Consider the following 18,574-nt stretch of genomic DNA (forward strand, 5'->3'; position numbering starts at 1 on the left):
GTCGCCCTCTCTGGAGGAGGCTGTGGTGAAGCAGCTCGGGGAAACACAGAGGGGTTGTTTGCAAATCCACGTTCCTTCTGTCCTTCTGAAACTTGCACAAGAATCGTAACAGTTTCAGGCGGGAGACAGGTGTGTGAGTGAGCGGAGCACCTGCCCCTGGCCACCCTCACTCAGCGGTCTCACATTTGATTGTTTCAGGACATAGACAAGTTTGGCAATGAGATCACCCAGCTGGCCCGGCCCCTGCCGGTGGAGTACCTGATCATTGACGTAAGTGCCCCCGCTGGGGGGTGGCATCAAGAGCACTGTGAGGAGGCTCTGGGCTTCCTGAAAACTCACCGTTCTAAGGGGTTTCCATTCCATTCTGGGGTTGAATATCCTTGGGAACTGTCTAGGCGTGAGTGTTCCCTACGTTAGCCTGCACAGGAGCAGACAGCCCAGGCCAGGCCCTCGCCGAGCCAGTGGCTTCCAAGCCACGCGAGCGCCCCAGCGTGTGCAGTGCTGCAGGAGTCTTCGTGGCTGCCACAGCCCAAGTGCTCATGGGGGCCTGGGACCCTTGTGGCTTGGTGTTCTATGTGGGGGCTGGCGTGGCTGCACCGGGGCCTGTTCTGCACCTGCAGAGACTTCACACCAGCAGTTGAAGGTCCCGGAGAGCTAGGCATGCCGTGGCCACAGGCCGTGAGCACAGCAGCACACGTGTCCCAGGGGAACACGGCAGCAGCCAGGGCCTCTGCAGCCCCTGTCGGAGCTCCATCCACGTTTCCTCCCTGCTGCCACTTCAGGGTGCACTCAGGCTGCACTTGGACTCGGACAGGCGTGGGAGTCAGGCAGCAAATCAGCATTGCACTTGGAGCCGCGGGTCCCCAGGAGCCAAGCCCTTCGACGCTCCGTTCCGGCTGACAGCGTCGGAGGACATGCCGTAGCCAGGCTGCAAAGCATCTGCACTGTAGGCCTACCTGGGGCGACTAGGTGAAGACAGATGGACGGAGTGTGGGCTTCGAGGGCTTGGCAGGAGCTAGGGCCGGGCTTCCTGAGGCCTCCCCCACCCCTTCCTTTGATGGAGGGGGTTCCCTTCTCCCCTTCGTGTGCTTGCTCAGCGCATTTGGTCGCAGGGCGCACTGCAGCCTGTGCTGCCCCGGCTGTCTGTCCCCTGGGAGGCCTCTAGAGCAGGTGTACAAAGAAGCTGAGCTGCGTGTGGGGCTGACAGAGGCCCACAGTGCAGGCCTGGGGCAGGCAAGCAGGAGCCAGTGCTCCTGAGGTCTGGGGGCTGTCAGGTCCCCAGGACGGGAGGGTCTGCAGCAGTCGAGGAGCTGCGTGCCCTGACCACCCGTCATGACGTCATCAGTACAGTTACATGGGCCACACGGACTTTGCCTCTGGCCCTCACCAGGGACTGTGTGCAAGACCAGCATGTGCCCCTGCCTCCAGCGAGGACTGTCTCTGCCTTCCCAGGGGGAGGAACCCAGGGCGTCCTGGGCTTTTGTGTGGACAGGGCCTCCACTGCCTTTGTCAGCCTGACTGCAGCTTGATGAGCACTGGGGGTCCTCATACTGCCCAGGTCAGGAGGGGTGCCTCGCCTCTCGTTTGCACAGGAGCATGGTGAGGCTTGGGGCCCCTCAGTGCCAGCATGTGGCTCTGGCCCGAGAGGCCGGCTCATGGCTGTGGCTCCAGGGTGCCCTGGGCGCTCAGTTAGTCCTTCCAGGGCAGTTGGTGCTGGCATAGCCAGAATCAGGGTGCCAGCCATCCCGAGACAGCTCACTGCCTTTGCTGATGAGAGAGCATCCAGGACAGTGCTGCTCTGTGCACGTAGCCACACAGGGCCCAGAGCTCTGCCCTGAGTGTGGAAAGGCTGTGACCTGCCGCAGGGAAGCCGTGGCAGCCCACACGTGGGCGCTCTTGTGGGGAGTGCGGCTCCCTGCTCATTCCCCAGTGTCCTAGCCCTGCCGATCGTGCGCCCTCTTATACCTGCAGCTCCTGATGCCAGCTCTCGTCTGCAGGAGAGAGGGGGGAGCTGTGCCCGTGACTCCTGGCCCTGCCAAGAAAAGCGCACAGCTCTGAGGGGCAGTGCCCGGCCTCGGGAAGGGGCTTAGCACACGGCGTGCTGCCCAGGTCATGTGTGCACCGCAGGTGCTGACCCGAGAACAGGGATTGTCGTCTAGCGGTCAGCACCTGAGCGGCCTCCTGGCCTCTCCCTGTGTGGTTCCTTTGGTGCGGGCAAGGGCTCACACCAGCCTTTGTCTGTCCGTGGCCGGCAGGGAACAGCTGTGGGGACTCTCGGTGGTCCAGTGTGGCCTGCTCCAGGCATCCTGGAGGCGGGCACAGAGCCAGCTGTGGCCCAGCTGCGGTGCAGTTTTAAGAACATTCTCGAGTTTGCCTCACTGAGGGCGCAGTCAGCGTGTCCCTCGGGGAGGACTGTCGGAGGTGCTCCCTCGGCCTGGACTCGGCTGCGCTGGGCTCAGGGACGAGGCGCCGCGGCTTCCTCTGTGTGCTGCTCACGGGTTTGTGTTTTCTTCTCAGATCACGACAACTTTCCCCAAGGATCCAGTCTACACTTTTTCTATCTCGCAAAATCCATTTCCTATTGAAAACCGGGATGTGCTGGGTGAGACACAGGTAAACTGTCTGTCTTTACAAATAACTGAGCGCAGCTGTGCGCTGCCAGGAAGGGCCAAGCTCTCAGGCTCCCGAGCTGCTCTCGTGGCGGAGCACAGCCACGCTGTTCCCCAGACGGCGCTGCTCTCCTGGACGCCCCTCTGGGCCTGCTGGTGTCCCCGTGGACCACAGGGCAGGTCCCCGTGTGTCTGCTCTCCTGGACGCCCCCTGGGCCTGCTGGTGTCTCCGTGGACCACAGGGCAGGTCCCCGTGTGTCTGCTCTCCTGGACGCCCCCTGGGCCTGCTGGTGTCCCCGTGGACCACAGGGCAGGTGCCGTGTGTCTGCTCTCCTGGACGCCCCCTGGGCCTGCTGGTGTCCCCGTGGACCACAGGGCAGGTGCCGTGTGTCTGCTCTCCTGGACGCCCCCTGGGCCTGCTGGTGTCCCCGTGGACCACAGGGCAGGTGCCGTGTGTCTGCTCTCCTGGACGCCCCCTGGGCCTGCTGGTGTCCCCGTGGACCACAGGGCAGGTGCCGTGTGTCTGCTCTCCTGGACGCCCCCTGGGCCTGCTGGTGTCCCCGTGGACCACAGGGCAGGTCCCCGTGTGTCCTCAGGCAGAAAGGTTTGCTGAAGTGCTGCTCTCGGATGGCTTCTCAATTTTTTGAAAATCTGTCCTTTTTATCTTGTTTGTTAGCAAGTGTGGCGGCCAAGCCAGCGGGGGTCCTGGCTCCGCTGCTGCTGTGAGCCCTCACTCCTCCGTGCACCCTGGCAGCCTGGGCACCAGGGCTTCTCGGCACTGTTGGCTCGCTGGGTTAGCACATGACCTTCTGTCCTTGTGGCCACCGCCCGTTCTGTCACTGTCATGGTGGATAGGCATCTCAGGGTGTCGTGAGGTTTTCTTTTTTTTTTTTTAAGATTTTTTTTTTTAAGTTTGTTTATAGGAGAGGCAGAATGGCAGAGTTACAGACAGAAAGGTTTTCCATCTGCTGTCCGCAACGGCCGAAGCTGCGCCAATCCAAAGCCAGGAGCCAGGAGCTTCTTCCAGGTCTCCCACACGGGTGCAGGGGCCCAAGGACTTGGGCCATCTTCCACTGCTTTCCCAGGCCATAGCAGAGAGCTGGATGGGAAGAGGAGCAGCTGGATATGAACCGGCACCCATATGGGATGCCGGTGCTACAGGCGGGGGCTTTGCCCACAATGCCGGCCCCATGAGGTTTTCTGGAAAGGGGCAGTTTGCTGACTAACAAGCCTCACGACCCTCTGCCAGGGGCCTGGGCTGCAGAGCCAGCCTGGGGTGGCCTCGCATCCCTTGCCTGGCTCTCCTGGCTGTTGCATGATGGCTGCCCTGCCCATTTCTCCCTCTCACCCTGTGCCCAGCCCAGGACTGCAACCCCACAGAGGGCCTGGGGTGGGGTGGGGGCTAGCCTTTTTCCCACAGCCCCCCGTCCACCTCAAGGTGCTGCCTCCTGTAGGCTTGGCGTCACTAGCATGCCTTCTCCCATCTGGGTGAGGCTGCCCAGAGCACCCTCTGGGGAGGGTCAGGAGCTTGCTGTGCAAGACTTGTGCTTTTCTTGGGTGCTGTTGGGGCTGTGTCAGCATCAGGAGCGTAGTTACATCTCCGTGGGATGTGGCTTCGCTGGGTCTGGCCCTGGAGACCTGTAGTGAAACATCGGCATTTCTCTCTAGGACTTCCATAGTTTGGCTACCTACTTGTCCCAGAATACCTCGTCCGTGTTCCTGGATACCATCTCCGACTTCCACCTGCTGCTGTTTCTGGTCACCAATGAAGTCATGCCCCTGCAGGTACGGCCTGCACTTGGTGGTCCCTGGCTGGCCAGGGCTGTAAAGAGACGCTTTGTCTCGCTGTTTGCTCTGCCCCAAAGCAGCGGCCTGGGAAGCTGCTGGGAGCTGCCTGTGTGAGGGCGTCTCCCCCGACGTCCCCTGAGCCGAGCCTTCAGACAATGGCTTCACCCAGCGAGTTTGTAAATAGAGAAGCGCGTTCTTCACATGGGCGTGGTCAGATCCCTGCCCTGTGCAGTGAGGGCCGGTCCCACTTGCCACAGCTTCCTGGGAGGCAGAGGTCATCCGGCGCTGTCCTCCAGCACCAGTGTCCGAGGCCGGTCACTTAGACTGCTGACCTAGCAGTCTGCTCTCCTGGTGTCCCGTCCCTGCCCCCACCCGCTCCACGCGCTGACTGCTGCCTCGCTCCAGAGGCTTGGCCCACTGCCCAGCCCCGAGCACACAGCTCTATGGTGTGCATTTTTGTTTATTTGAAAGGCACAGAGGGAGAGGGTGGGGGGAGAGAGAACTCTCTTTTGTCTGCTGGTTCAGTCCTCTAACGGCTGCAACAGCCAGGGCTGGGCCAGGCTGAAGCCAGGAGCCAGGAGCCCCGTCCACGCCTTGTGTGGGTGCAGGGGCCCAAGCCCTTGACCCTCACCTGCTGTCTCCCAGGGGCTTTAACTGGAACCAGCACTCCCATCCAGGGTGTGGTGTCGCAGGCCAGCTCAGCCTGCTGCCTCACAGCGGCCCAGCTGCAGGCCCTGGCTGGTGTCAGGTGCCCTGCTTTGGCCTTTTCCTGAGAGCCGTGGAGAGAAGGGCAGAAGTTCTTCCTCAGCCGCAGAGACCCTGCCTCCACATGTCTTCCCTGAAGGCGGCAGCGTAGAGGTCCCGTCTCCCGGAGGCCTGTCCATCTTTTTATCCCCGGACCCCCACTCTGCTGCCGTTTGGCCTCGGCTGCCCAGGGAGCTGTGCTGGGCGGACGGGGTGGAAGGCGAGTGTCTGTCTGCGTGGGGGCACTGCTGCGGTCACCTCTGGGGGGTGTGTCCTCGAGGATCTCCTCAGTCCGCTGTAGGCCTCTGGCTTTGGCCAGGTCAGGGGCTTTCCAGGCCTGAAGGGAAGAGGAAGACACAGCTCAGCGTGAGAGGGGAGGAGTCAGGCTTCACACCCTGGGCCCGCCGTCCGTCCCCTCCTCCCAGGACCAGGAGCATGGCGTGTGTCCTCCGGCCTGCCGGGTGCACTGTCAGCCGTGGCCGAGAGGGGTGCAGAGGCCCACTTGAGGCTGTTGGGGGAAATTTAAATTTTTGCCCAATTTAGCACTTGGATTTATCATCCTAGGTTGTGGCATTTCACCTCTGTAGTGACAGCCGGTGGGACGCCTTGATGTCAGAGAGAAACCTGTTAGCAAGGCTCTGCCCGGGCGGCACAGCCAACCTCCCTCTGCACCCAGGTGGGTGGCGCACAGCCGACCTCCCTCTTGGCTTCTTGCAGGACAGCATCAGCCTGCTGCTGGAGGCCGTGAGGACCAGGAACGAGGAGCTGGCACAGACGTGGAAGAAGTCGGAACAGTGGGCCACCATCGAGCAGCTGTGCAGTGAGTGTCCCTCTAGTCATGGCGTGGACGGCTGGCCCTGGGGGTGCCGTGGGCACTGTGGGTAACAGACCCGGCCTGCCTCGGCTCTGTGGTGTGGGCGTGCACCCCCACAGCGCTGCCTCCGGCACAGCCGCGGGTGGGAGTGCTGACCACACTGGGCTTTGCCCTGAGGGCCCTTCTCTCCCTCTGCCGCCGCACACCCACTGCCCGTTAGGTCAGGGAGGGGAGCGTGGCCCTCCTGGAGCCTCCACGGCCAGGGCTGGGCCAGAGCTCACAGTGGCAGAAGGCGGCTGTGGGGCCGTTCCTGTGGCCCTGAAAACAGAAACGGTGTAGTTGCCATCTTCGCCATGTGTAGCCAAGATGAGCCGAGGAACGCCTCCTCTCGGTGGGTGACCCGTGAGGGAGGCCAGTGTACGGAGACGGTGTGGGAGCAGCTCCAGGCTGGGCCGCTGCGCACTCGTGGGGCGCTTCCCCGTTCTGTGTGAGACCCAGGTCGTCGTACAGTCCTCGCTAGCGGGAATCGGCAGAAGTGCAGACCTGAGCCGGCGCCGGCATTCGGCCTGCTGGTGGAGATCCCCGTATCCCGCGTGGGAGCACTGGGTCCAGTGCGCCTCCTGCCAGCGCACACCCTGGGGCCGCTGGTCCACAGAGCTGGGCTCGGCCACTCCGGGGAGGCACGGGTGTTGCCAGGTCCTCACACGTGGCCTCTGCCTGGTTCAGTCCCGGACATCTGTGGAATGAGCCAGCAGATAGGCACGTGCCGTCTCTGCTTCTCGAGTACTTAACAAACGAGTAGTCCAGCAGGGGATTGAGATAAATGGAGACGGACTCAGCATCCAGCAGCAACAGACCCGGGCCGGTGGGCAGCAGGGGCGCTCGCTGTCCAGTCAGAGCCGGATCCCCGCGGTGGGGGTGCTCGAGGACTTGTGCCGTCACGGCTCGTGGCGGGCGAGTGTCCTCCTCGTGCAGACGTGACGCCCGCTGCTTCTCTCCCTGCAGGCACAGTCGGCGTGCAGCTCCCCGGACTTCATGAGTACGGGGCCGTCGGGGGCTCTGTGCACGCCGCTCCGGCCGCCATGTGGGCCTGTCAGCACTGCACCTTCATGAACCCGCCGGGCACCGGCCACTGTGAGATGTGCAGCCTCCCCAGAGCCTAGTCCGACCAGCAGGAGACGCAGGGCCTGCAGCCTGGGGTTTCCGGTCCCCCGAAGCTTCTCAGCACTGCTCTTCCTGGAGAGGGCGCCAGCGGGTTCTTGGGCCCAACGTGACCTCCCAGCTGCAACGGCCGCCGCCCGCTGGGAGCACCGTGGGGCCTGGCCCGGCTCACAGCGCTGCGGCGTGAAGGCCGGTGCCTCCAGACTGCCACCCGGACCTGGGGGCTCGGAGGGGGCTGCTGCCACCCGGCTTTCTTTACCCCAACTTTCTGATGCTTTTTCTTCTCCGTTCCCCACCCCGGTTTTTGGTTGGGAGCTCTCGGCTGGCTGTCTCCTGTTGCTCTAGGGCACAAGCTGGCCGGGGAGGCCACGCCTCTCCGCAGTGGCCACTGTGGACGCAGGACCAGGCCTGCGGGCCGACCTGCTGCCTCCTGTCACTCGACTCTCAGGTGGGATGGTGACTCCTGCATTGGTTGTAATAAGAGATTTCTGCGATTCCTGCCCGGAAGACTTTATTTATTTTTCCTAGGGTGAACCTGACGAGGCGGGGAAGCCTGGTCTGTGCTTCTCCCCTCCAGTGAGGCCCTGGGGGGGGGGGTTCCTGGGGGGGAGCAGGGGCCGCTGGTTCCCCTCTGAAGTAACCTCAGTGCCTGAGACTTGTGCCGAGCCGCAGGGCAGACGGCGTCACCGTCCCGCGGTGGGCAGCCCCCGATGGCCCGCACAGGGTGATGGGGCTGCTCTGGCCCCTCCCACCACAGCCTCCACTGGCCCTGGCACAGTGTGGTGTGCTGAGTGCGGGGCCAGGCCATCTCACGTGCGCGCGCTGTGCTGTCCGGGTCTCCTCTGTAGCTGGGCCCTGTCCGGTCCTCCCCACAGGGAGCTGTGGTGTCTCCTCGCCTCTTTGCCTTAACGACCTATGGGAGAGGCCGGCCCAGCCACAGGCTACACAGGAGCCTCCCTCGTCCGTGGCACTGTGGACGGGGGCGCTGGCCGTGTGAACACCAAGGGGCAGCCCCACAGCGCGTCTGCGCACGTTGGTCTGGTCACTGCAGACGGTCCTGGGGGCTGGGGGGAGGAGGGCAGCCCAGCTACGTAGGCTCTGCCCAGGCACCAGCCGTGCTGGGGACAGTACCCAGGCTGCCTCTGCTGTCGCCTCGTCTCCTGTCCCTGAAGTCAGCCGTGAGGCCGCGTGGCTGGGGCGCCCTCTGCCCTCTGTGCACCGACACCGTGCCCCGCCCCGGGCAGGCTCTGGGCAGCCCGCGCGCTCTCCGTGTGCCGTCCTCCACCAAACCACCTTGCTCTCCTCACCCAGTGTTTCCACATAGCTCCTGTTTGCTTTTGTTTTTTAGCTAAAGAAAAGTGGACTTCTGCTTCTGGTTCTGACGTCTCTGCTCAGTGACGATGGACACTGTGCGGAGAGACCAGAGCTGGTGCACAGGCTGGGCCTGCCGAGGAGGGGACAGCCCCAGCTCACGTCACTCGCCCCTGTGTGGACAGCTTTGTGCCACCGGGCACAGCACGCAGGACAGGCGATGAGTGGACACCTGTCCAGTTGGCACAGCGGCCGCCCTGGTCCCCTCTGGTGTTGGGGGGTTGGCCAGGCTGCCCTGGGGCACAGGCGCTCCCGCTTGTCGCCTCTTGGGGCTCAGGTGTGTGGGGTTGGACTCGCGCGGCCTCGGCCCTGCGGTGGAGCCCAATAAAAGCGCCTGAAGCACTGCCCTGCCCCGGTGTGGTGTTTCTGCGTCCGGACTCACCGTTCCCCGAGACGGCTCCGCTCCGTGGGCCTGGCGCCGCCTCCTGGACACACTCAGGGGCTGGGGTGGGCCAGGCCGGAGGCCAATGGCAAAGCAGCTGGGGCTACGGGCTCAGGAGGGAGCGGGCCCTCGGCAGTGCTGGGCCTTGTCCCAGAGCCTCTGGGCTGGACATGCTGGGCCGCCTGCCCGTGGCACCTTGGCAGCTTTTGGAGAGGTGCTCCACCCACTCCGGGCTGGTGTGACGGCAAACCAGAGAGCCCCTGGCCGGCATGGTTTCCTGCCGGGCTTTGTGCCCATGGAGGAGGGCGGCCCTGGTACAGCCCCCAGCTTCCCAACCGGTGCTTTCTCGTCTGGAAACACCGCCTCGGCGTTGAGCTCAGACCTGGAGCAGTGGGCTCTCCGGCTTCCTTCCAGGGCCACGTGCACTGCCGACGTGGCCGTGACCTTGAGCCCTGGCGTTCCAGGTCCTCGTCCCGTCTGGAGCTGCCTAACGATGCCAGGTTCTTCCCCAGCTTGGCTTGGGGCTAGAAGCCTGCCGGCCCCCAGGGTGAGAGGGCCATGTCTGACCAACAAACGGGCTCTACTGGCCACTACTCAGGTGGCCATGTCCCCCCCACCACATACGCAGTCGTGTGTCCCCTGTGGGTGGGAACGTGTTTGTGAGCATGGGGTTCCCAAGGACTGAGGACAGGCCGGGAAGGTTGCCAGCGGAGTCTGCCGGCTGCCTACACAGCAAGTCCCCTGTGTGGCTGCCGTGGCTGCCCCGGCAGCGGGAAGCACTTCCAGCCAGCACCTGGGGAGCGCGGGGAGCTACCACGCCAGGCTCCCACGGCCAGGCTCCCACGGCCAGGCTCCCACGGCCAGGCTACCACGGCCAGGCTACCACGGCCAGGCTCCCACGGCCAGGCTCCGGGCCGCCGGACCCGACCCCCAGAGCAGTGAGCGGGTGGACTCGGGGGCCGTGTCGCCAGGCTCAGGGCAGCTGCCTTTCGCGGTTGGTCCTGGGTGTTTTGGCAGGTGTGGGCCCTCACCTCAGCGTCCATCGGGACTGGCTGACCACGCACCTCCACCCCTGTTGGACAAGAAACAAATTTCTTGCTTTTATTTGTAAAGCAGCCAAGATCTCCCATCTGTTAGTTCATTCCCCAGATGGCCACGACAGCCAGGATTGTGCTAGGAGCCTGGAGCCCAATCTGGGTCCCCCACGTGGGTGGCAAGGGGCCCATGCGCTGGAGCCATCAGCAGGGTGCGCGTGCGGTCGCTGGCGCTTGCCCGGAACTGGACGCGGACATCCCACTGGCGGCTCAGCCGGCGAAGCAGGTGCCCGCCCGCCCCCGTGTCGCCCTGGGGCTCTGCACACTGGCTTCGCAGCGGGGAGGGGGTCCACTCCTCCACGTCGCAGGGGGCGTGGCCGGGCACCCCAATGCCTGGCGCTGCCCGAGGGAGGGGGCTGGGGGCCCGGGGAAGCGGAGGTCTCGGCGGGCAGCCTCCTGGGAGCTCCTCCTCCCGCGCGCGGCCCGCCACTTGGTCTCTGACGCCTGGGGCGTCCCCTCTGCGCGGCCACTGCCCTCCGCTCTCGGGCAGACCCACCCCTCCCCGAAGCTGGAGGAGTGGGCTGGTGTCCCCGCCTCCGGAGCGGCCTCCGCTCGCCTAAGGCCGGGGAAGCCCGCGCAGGGGGAGGCAACTGCCCAAGCGGCTCCGTGCCCGCTCCCGGACGGCAGGGGCCCCGGCGTTCGGGTCGCCCCCTCGCACAGAGCTGAGGCCCGGCCCCGCCCCCGCCGAGACTCCGGCCCCGCCCCCGCCCGCGCCCGGCCCCGCCCCCGCCGGGCCGCTTTACGGCGGAGGCCGCGCCCCCGCCCGCGCCCGGCCCCGCCCCCGCCGGGCCGCTCGTGGAGGCCCGGCCCCGCCCCCGCGGCGCCGCTTTACGGCCCCGCGCTGCGCGATGGCCGGCGCCGAGCCGCGCGTCCGCTACCTGGCGGGCTTCCGCTGCCCCCTCGGGGGCCTGGCGGCGGGCACGGCGCGCGTGCTGCGCCACGGGGCGGAGGTCGTGCTGAGCACCGGGAGCGAGTTCGTCTACGTGTACGACCAGGAAGGCGGGCTGCTGAGCGTGAGCGCCGCGGCGGGGCCCGGGCCGGGCGGCGGGCGGCCGGGGCCGGCAAGCGCGGGGGACCGGAGACCCGAGGCGCGCCTCCTCCCGCCCCGCAGGCGGTGTACCAGTTCCCGGGCCGCGTGTGGCACCTGGCGCTCCTGCCGCTCCGCAGGGCGCTCTACGTCCTGTGCGCCCGGGAGGGCGTGTACTGCCTGCCGCTGGGCCGCCCGGACAGGTGAGCGGCCTCCCCGGCCTCGCCGGCCTCGCTCTCGGGGCCCTCGCCTGCCCAGGGAGCGGGCGTCCTGCCCTGGAGGTGGGGCTGTGGCTGGGAGCGAGAGCAGAGCCACCTGGACCCGCCGACGGCCAGGGGAGCCCCCGGGGCGGCGGGGGCGGGCGGGCCACGCGGGGCGGACCCTGACCGCGGCTCCCCCCACAAGGTCTCAGAGGCAGGAGGCCGAGGACGGTGAGGACGGCGAGCTGCCCTCGCCTGTGATCCCCGTGGGCCCCGAAGCCTGCGTCCTCCCGGGCGCGGGGCTCCGCTCGTTCGCGGTGCTGGACGACGCGCTGGTCGCCCTGGAGCAGGGTCCGGCCCAGTGGAAGGTGCGGCTGCTGGAGCGCCCCTGCCCCGGCCAGGAGCCGCGGCCAGACGCCCAGATCGGCGAGGTGGAGCTGGCCGCCTGCACCCCCTCGGCAGGGCAGCCGGAGGACCCCCCCTTCCTGCCGGTGCTGTGCTGCCTGTCCCCGCCCGGCTCGGGGGCCCCACGCGGCGCCCCCCCGGCCCACGGGGGCTTCGTGCTCGGGGAGGCCCTCTTCGGTCTGCTCTTTGGAGCCGATGCCGCCCTCCTGGAGTCACCAGTGGTCCTCTGTGGTCTCCCCGACGGCCAGCTCTGCTGTGTGGTCCTGAAGGCCCTGGTCACCTCCAGGTCAGCCCCTGGGGACCCGAAGGCCCTGGTCAAGATCCTCCATCACCTGGAGGAGCCTGTCGTCTTCCTTGGGGCCCTGAGGACAGAGCCGCAGGCCAGGGACACCGCAGAGGACGGGCTGGCCGCGGAGGACACGCACGCCGACTGCCTGGTGGCCCTCGGTCACCACGGCCGGGCGCTGGCCATCAAGGCCGGCTGCAGTGAGGCCGGGAGTCTGGTGCCGGAGCTCCGAGAGTACTGCCTCCCGGGGCCGGCGCTGTGTGCCGCCTGTGGCGGGGGCGGCTGCCTGTTCTACAGCACCGCCTCCGACCTCTGCGTGGTGGACCTGGCTCGGGGCGGCTCCCGCGTGGACCCAGAGTGGCCGGAGGGGGCCCCGGGCGGCCTGCCGCCCCTGCTGTGCCCAGCCAGCTTGAACATCTGTGGCAGTGTCGCTCTCTGCGCGTCTGCGGGCCCTGGAGGTATGAGCTGCCGTCTCGCGTGAAGAGCGAAGCTTCCGGCGCCGGGCCGGCCTGGCAGGTGCAGGCTCGTCAGCTCTCTGGGGCAGGCGTGGCTGCAGCAGCACGGCTCTGCCTGCCCAGGCCCCGCCCCCTGCTGCTGACGGCTGTGGACTGTGCACTGCCCGGCCCCCGGCCCAAGAGCGTCCCCCCCAACACTGGTCACTGCCCTGACCCTAAGCCCGAGAGCGTCCCCCCCAACACTGGTCACTGCCCTGGCCCCCGGCCCGAGAGCGTCCCCCCCCCCGACACTGTGGTCACTGCCCTGGCCCCCGGCCCGAGAGCGTCCCCCCCCGACACTGTGGTCACTGCCCTGGCCCCCGGCCCGAGAGCGCCCCCCCCCGACACTGGTCACTGCCCTGACCCTAAGCCCGAGAGCGTCCCCCCCCAGACACTGGTCACTGCCCTGGCCCCCGGCCCGAGAGCGTCCCCCCCAACACTGGTCACTGCCCTGACCCCCGGCCCGAGAGCGTCCCCCCCAGACACTGTGGTCACTGCCCTGGCCCCCGGCCCGAGAGCGTCCCCCCCGACACTGTGGTCACTGCCCTGGCCCCCGGCCCGAGAGCGTCCCCCCCAACACTGGTCACTGCCCTGGCCCCCGGCCCGAGAGCGTCCCCCCCAACACTGGTCACTGCCCTGGCCCCTAGCCCGAGAGCGTCCCCCCCCGACACTGTGGTCACTGCCCTGGCCCCCGGCCCGAGAGCGTCCCCCCCCGACACTGTGGTCACTGCCCTGACCCCCGGCCCGAGAGCGTCCCCCCCCGACACTGTGGTCACTGCCCTGGCCCCCGGCCCGAGAGCGTCCCCCCCCGACACTGTGGTCACTGCCCTGGCCCCCGGCCCGAGAGCGTCCCCCCCCGACACTGTGGTCACTGCCCTGGCCCCCGGCCCGAGAGCGTCCCCCCCCGACACTGTGGTCACTGCCCTGGCCCCCGGCCCGAGAGCGTCCCCCCCCGACACTGTGGTCACTGCCCTGGCCCCCGGCCCGAGAGCGTCCCCCCCCCGACACTGTGGTCACTGCCCTGGCCCCCGGCCCGAGAGCGTCCCCCCCCCGACACTGTGGTCACTGCCCTGGCCCCCGGCCCGAGAGCGTCCCTCCCGACACTGTGGTCACTGCCCTGGCCCCCTGCCCGAGAGCGTCCCCCCCCGACACTGTGGTCACTGCCCTGACCCCCGGCCCGAGAGCGTCCCCCCGACACTGGTCACTGCCCTGGCCCCCGGCCCGAGAGCGTCCCCCCCCCGACACTGTGGTCACTGCCCTGGCCCCCGGCCCGAGAGCGTCCCCCCCCCGACACTGGTCACTGCCCTGGCCCCCGGCCCGAGAGCGTCCCCCCCGACACTGGGCGCTGCCCTGGCCCGAGAGTGTCCCCCCCTGACACTGGGCGCTGCCCTGGCCCCTGGCCTGAGAGCGTCCCCCCGACACTGGGCGCTGCCCTGGCCCCCGGCCCCTCCCCCCACAGGCTTGCAGGCTGCGGGTTCAGGTCAGGGAGGCAGGAGAGCAGGCGCTGGGCCACTGTGGATCAGCCGTGGTCCAGCGTGGTGCTGTCCCCGGGAGGCCACAGTGGTCTAGGCTGTCGGTGCAGCGATGGGGCGAGGCGCAGGGCAGACTGCCCGTCAGGGGACGTGGCCGGAGCCAGTGTGAGGTGGGAGCAGCCGGGAGCTGGCACCCCGCCATCACGGCGGCTCCCTGGCAAAGGACCAGCAAAGGCGGAGCCCGAGGAGGGGGAGGGCGGTGGGGTGATGTCCGGGGGTCCTTGGACAGTGGCCCCCGTGGCAGACCAGTGCCCCGCTCCTGGAGAGGCCCTTGGGGGGTGGCAAAGGGCAGCCAGCGTCTGCCCGGCTGCCTGGGGCTCCTGGCTCCCTGCACACTGGCCTCAGCCTCCACCCGTGTTTTTCTGGGGCCGGGGAGGGCGGGGGGGAGGTGCTGCGGCAGCTCCCCCCTCCCAGCCTGCTGACCAGCCCCGCGCCCGTCCATCCTAGGTGGCACCAAACTCCTGGCACTGTCTGCCAAAGGCCGCCTGATGGCCTGCAGCCTGGGCCTGGAGGCGGAGGGGCCCGGCCCTGCCCGGACGGCCAGGGCAGACGCAGGCAGGAAGATCAGGGAGCTGCTCTCTGGGATCGGCAGCGTCTCTGAGAGGTGAGCGGCTGCCCTGGTGCGGCCGGGGCGCCTGGTCTGGCTGTCCTGGGGACAGCCTGTGAGGCTGCCACGCTCCCCCACGTCCTGTTGCTGGCGGCCTTGACAGGGGGCCCCGTTCTCCCGCGGCCCCCACGCCTTTCCCCACTGGCCCTCTCGGTGCTGCACGGGGACCCTCGCCTGGCGGGGGCCCCAGCAGGGGGGTCCCCATGGCTGTCCCTGTGGAGCACTGCTGAGGGGAGGAGGGGCCCAGGGCTCTGCACGCCCTTGGGCCGGACGGGAGGAGCTGGGTGGGGGTCTTGGGGTGCGGCCCGCCCCCACCCCGCCGGCATTGCCCTCTGCAGAGTGTGTCTGCTGAAGAAGGCGCTGGACCAGCGGAACAAGGCCCTGACGAGCCTCAACGAGGCCATGAGCGTGAGCTGCGCGCTGCTCTCGGGCCGCGGCAGCGCCCGGCCCATCTCCTGCACGACCACCGTGGCCTGGAGCCGCCTGCAGCTGCGCGACGCGCTCACCGCCACCTGCCTGCTGCAGAACAGCGGCCACTTCAGCCTGGACCGGGGCTGGGCCCTGTGCATCCAGGTGCGCAGCAGCTCCTCCGCCCTGGACCTGGACGCCGCCGGCTCGGCCGTCACCTACACCATGCCCATCCCCCGGCTCGGCCCCGGCAGCCGGCGGGAGGTGACGCTGCCCCTGGGCCCCGGTGAGGACGGCGAGCTGGACCTGCCGGTGACCGTGTCCTGCGCGCTCTTCTACAGCCTCCGGGAGGTGGTGGGCGGGGTCCTCTCCTCCCAGGACCCCCTGGAGGCCCCCCGCCTGGACGAGGGCCCGCCCGCCATGCTGCCCGAGCAGGACGGCATCTGCCTGCCACTGAGCAGGCACACGGTGGACATGCTGCAGTGTCTGCGCTTCCCTGGCCTGCCCGCGGCCGCTGCGCAGGCCCCCAGCCTGGTCGGCCCCTCCGCGGACCCCGTGGACGCCTTCCTGGAATCCTACAGGGGCCCGGCCGGCAAGCTGGCTGGATCGGCCTGGCTGCGAGCCCAGTACCTGCCCCCGTCCGTGGCCTCCATCCAGGTGTCGGCGGAGCTGCTCAGGGCTGCCCTGGACAACAGCCGCACAGGTTGGTGGCGCTGCCCGGCTCTGCTGTGGCCTTGGGGCCTCGATGCCCGTGGACATGGGTCATCCCCGCCGTGGGTTCCCGGTGCCCGAGCTCTCCTGGGTGAGGGCTGGAGCAGTGTCAGAGTTTCTCCCGTCGCACGTTTCACAAGTGGACACAGTGGGCAGCGCGGGCCGGGGCGCTGGGTCCTGGGCAGGCTCCAGGGTTGGGCCCGGACAGAGGTAGCAGGCGCATCGCCCTCGGACCACCCCTCACCGAGCTGGCAGGCGGAGTCCCTGTTCACACCCCAACCCCCTCCCCGTGGTCAGCCGCCAGGCTCCCTGCTGGGCTGTGGCTCCTGCGTGGCCACAGCTGTGCTGTCCCCTGCAGGTGTCTCTCTGTGCTGTGCGACCCTGCAGTGGCTCCTGGCCGAGAATGCTGCCGCGGGCGCCGTGCGAGCCCAGGCGCTGTCTGCCGTCCAGGGAGTGGCCCCGGATGGCACTGACGTCCACCTCCTCGTCCGTGAGGCAAGCAGGGGCCCGCGCCGTCCCTGGACAGCAGCTCTGACCCCGGGTTCCTCGGAGCCGTCCTGTGCAGTGAGGGGTCAGCTGCTCGTCCCCCACGCACGGCCGGCCGTGGGGCTCCCAGGGAGCTGGGTAGAGTCCTGACACCTCTGCCTCCCGCATGGCTTCCTCCCCTGGGACGTGTGTGTCCTGAGAGCAGTCTGGAGCTCCTGGCTCAGAGTGCGACCTGACCACGCCCAGGGCTGGCGGCTGGCGGTGGCTGTGTGGGTCAGGGGGAGTGGGGGGGGTGGCTGTGTGGGTCGGGGGGGACTGGCGGTGGCTGTGTGTGGGGGAGTGGCTGTGTGGGTCGGGGGGAGTAGCTGTATAGGTCAGGGGGAGTGGCTGTGTGGGTGGGGGGGGTGGCTGTGTGGGTCGGGGGGGACTGGCAGTGGCTGTGTGGGGGCGGCTACATGGGTCGGGGGGAGTGGCCCCGTGGGTGAGCTGCCAGAGACAGTCCCTTCCTGAGCCCCCAGTGGGCACCCAGTGGGCCTGCTGTGAGGGTCCCGCCTCGCACAGGAGCAGACTTCCTGTGTAGTTGAGCCTTGCTGCCTACAGGGGGCGCCTGAGCAGCACGGGCAGGGAGCTGGGGCCCTGGGAGGTCCCCGTGGGTTCTGCTGGGGCTCTGGGCAGGCAGCGAGACTGTCCCCACCCCCACAGGTGGCCTTGACCGAGCTGAGCCCAGCGGGGCCCATCCAGGCGGTGGAGATCCAGGTGGAGTGCTCGTCTCTGGCCAGCATGTGCCGGGTGCACCATGCCATCGTGGGCCGCATGCAGGTGTGTGGGGGCCCAGGGGTGCGCAGGGGAGTCCCTGCCGTGTCTGCTCCAGGCACCATGCGGTGCTGTGCTTGTGGTCACTGGGAGACGCCGGCTGAGCCCACCCCGGCGCTGGACGCCACCCTCAAGTCCAAGGGCCGCCTGAGCCCCCTGCCCACTGGGCGTCTGGATGACCTGGCCCCAGGACTCCCTGCTGTGGGGCGCCAGCGGCTTCTGGATCTTAGAAGCTCCTGGGCTCGGGGCTGGGTCCGCCCCTGCCGCCTGCCTGCGGCTCTCCTGGGCAGGGGGAGCCCATGACCCCACCGCACTCAGTGGCTGCCTCCACAGGGGCTCTGCTCCCACAGAAAAGGCCAGCAGTGGGCTGGGGGGACCGGGGGACCCTGGGCCCAGGACTGGGCCAGGTGTTGAAGGGGAAGAACCCACAGCAGTGTCCAGGCAGGGGGAGGGGCGTGGCCGAGACGGGGGGGGGGGGTGTCACCCTACCCTGAGGGCACTGCACCTGGGGACATCCCCTTCTGTCTCCAGACGATGGTCACGGGGCAGGCCGCCCAGGGCTCCAGCCCACCCGACCTCCGCCTGCAGTACCTCCGGCAGATCCACACAAACCACGAGGTGAGGCCTGAGGGCCACGCCCACCCAGAGTCGGGGGTCTCGGGGTGCGGAGGGCGCCCCGTGGGGCTGTCCCCCAAGCGCGGTGGGAAGCCCCTGGGGGAGGCGGGGTCTGAGCCGTGTGCACCTGCAGATGCTGCTGCGGGAGGTGCAGAGCCTGCGCGACCAGCTGTGCACGGAGGACGAAGCCGTGTCCAGCACCGCCGCCCAGAGGCTGCTGCAGGTGTACGGGCAGCTGCGCAACCCCAGCCTCGTGCTGCTGTGAGCGGGGCATCCGTCCGCCTCCCCCGGCAGGGCGTCCCGTCCACCCCGTCCGCCTCCCCCGGCAGGGCGTCCTGTCCACCCCGTCCGCCTCCCCCAGCAGGGCGTCCGTCCACCTCCCCCGGCAGGGCGTCCCGTCCACCTCGTCCACCTCCCCCGGCAGGGCGTCCATCCTTCTCCCCCGAAGGGCGTCCCGTCCACCCCGTCCGCCTCCCCCAGCAGGGTGTCCCGTCCACCCCGTCCGCCTCCCCCGGCAGGGCGTCCCGTCCGCCTCCCCCGGCAGGGCGTCCGTCCGCCTCCCCCCGCTCTGACTGCACGGCGACTTCGTGATTCATGGAGGAAAGCCAGCACGCACAAGACTTCTTTCTTAGTCCCTGAACAAGAGGCGCGTGGCCAGGCGTGAGCCACGGGGGACCACATGGCCGGCTGGAGCAGAGGGGAATGGGACGGAGCCCCTCACACCACCCCTCCCCCAGCCTTGTCGTGGGGCTCGGTCGGCCACAGCCACTCGGCAGTAGCCATTCCCCGGGGGCGAGCCTCGGCCGGGGCCTGGTGGGTTTGAGTGCTGTCACTGGCTCCCCGCACTGCTACCTCCGGTCACTCGGTGGGCTGTGCCCCCAGCCTCCTCCCTCAGTCGGGGGCCCGGGGTGCTCTGGCCTGAGCCTGGTGCAGGCAGTGCCTGCGACAAGGGAGATCCTGTTTGCTGAGCTCTGGGCTTTGCCTGTGTCTGTCTTTATCCTCCTCTGAGCTCCGGCCAGAGCCGCTG

At 68.4% G+C, this 18,574-nt stretch overlaps 2 protein-coding genes across 2 annotated transcripts in view; both read left to right on the forward strand.

Annotated features, from left to right (window-relative positions):
* The window catches only part of NPLOC4 (NPL4 homolog, ubiquitin recognition factor), a 67,519-nt gene extending 58,686 nt beyond the window's left edge, over window positions 1-8,833 (forward strand). Inside the window, exons 13-17 of the mRNA XM_062175399.1 lie at window positions 199-270; window positions 2,518-2,613; window positions 4,278-4,394; window positions 5,859-5,961; window positions 6,961-8,833. Coding sequence (XP_062031383.1) covers window positions 199-270; window positions 2,518-2,613; window positions 4,278-4,394; window positions 5,859-5,961; window positions 6,961-7,118 — 546 coding nt within the window. The 3' untranslated portion in view covers window positions 7,119-8,833. The remainder of the gene's footprint in view (window positions 1-198; window positions 271-2,517; window positions 2,614-4,277; window positions 4,395-5,858; window positions 5,962-6,960) is intronic.
* Window positions 8,834-10,811: 1,978 nt separating this feature from the next.
* On the forward strand, window positions 10,812-18,537 carry FAAP100 (FA core complex associated protein 100). Its single transcript, XM_062174825.1, has 9 exons — window positions 10,812-10,976; window positions 11,075-11,193; window positions 11,396-12,339; window positions 14,355-14,511; window positions 14,853-15,625; window positions 15,992-16,128; window positions 16,822-16,938; window positions 17,464-17,550; window positions 17,681-18,537. Exons 1-9 carry the CDS (start codon window positions 10,812-10,814, stop codon window positions 17,810-17,812), a joined length of 2,631 nt encoding a protein of 876 aa, XP_062030809.1. The 3' UTR covers window positions 17,813-18,537.
* The last annotated feature ends 37 nt before the right edge of the window (window positions 18,538-18,574 follow it).

Source organism: Lepus europaeus, chromosome 18, assembly GCF_033115175.1.
Source record: "Lepus europaeus isolate LE1 chromosome 18, mLepTim1.pri, whole genome shotgun sequence".
Taxonomy (NCBI): domain Eukaryota; kingdom Metazoa; phylum Chordata; class Mammalia; order Lagomorpha; family Leporidae; genus Lepus; species Lepus europaeus.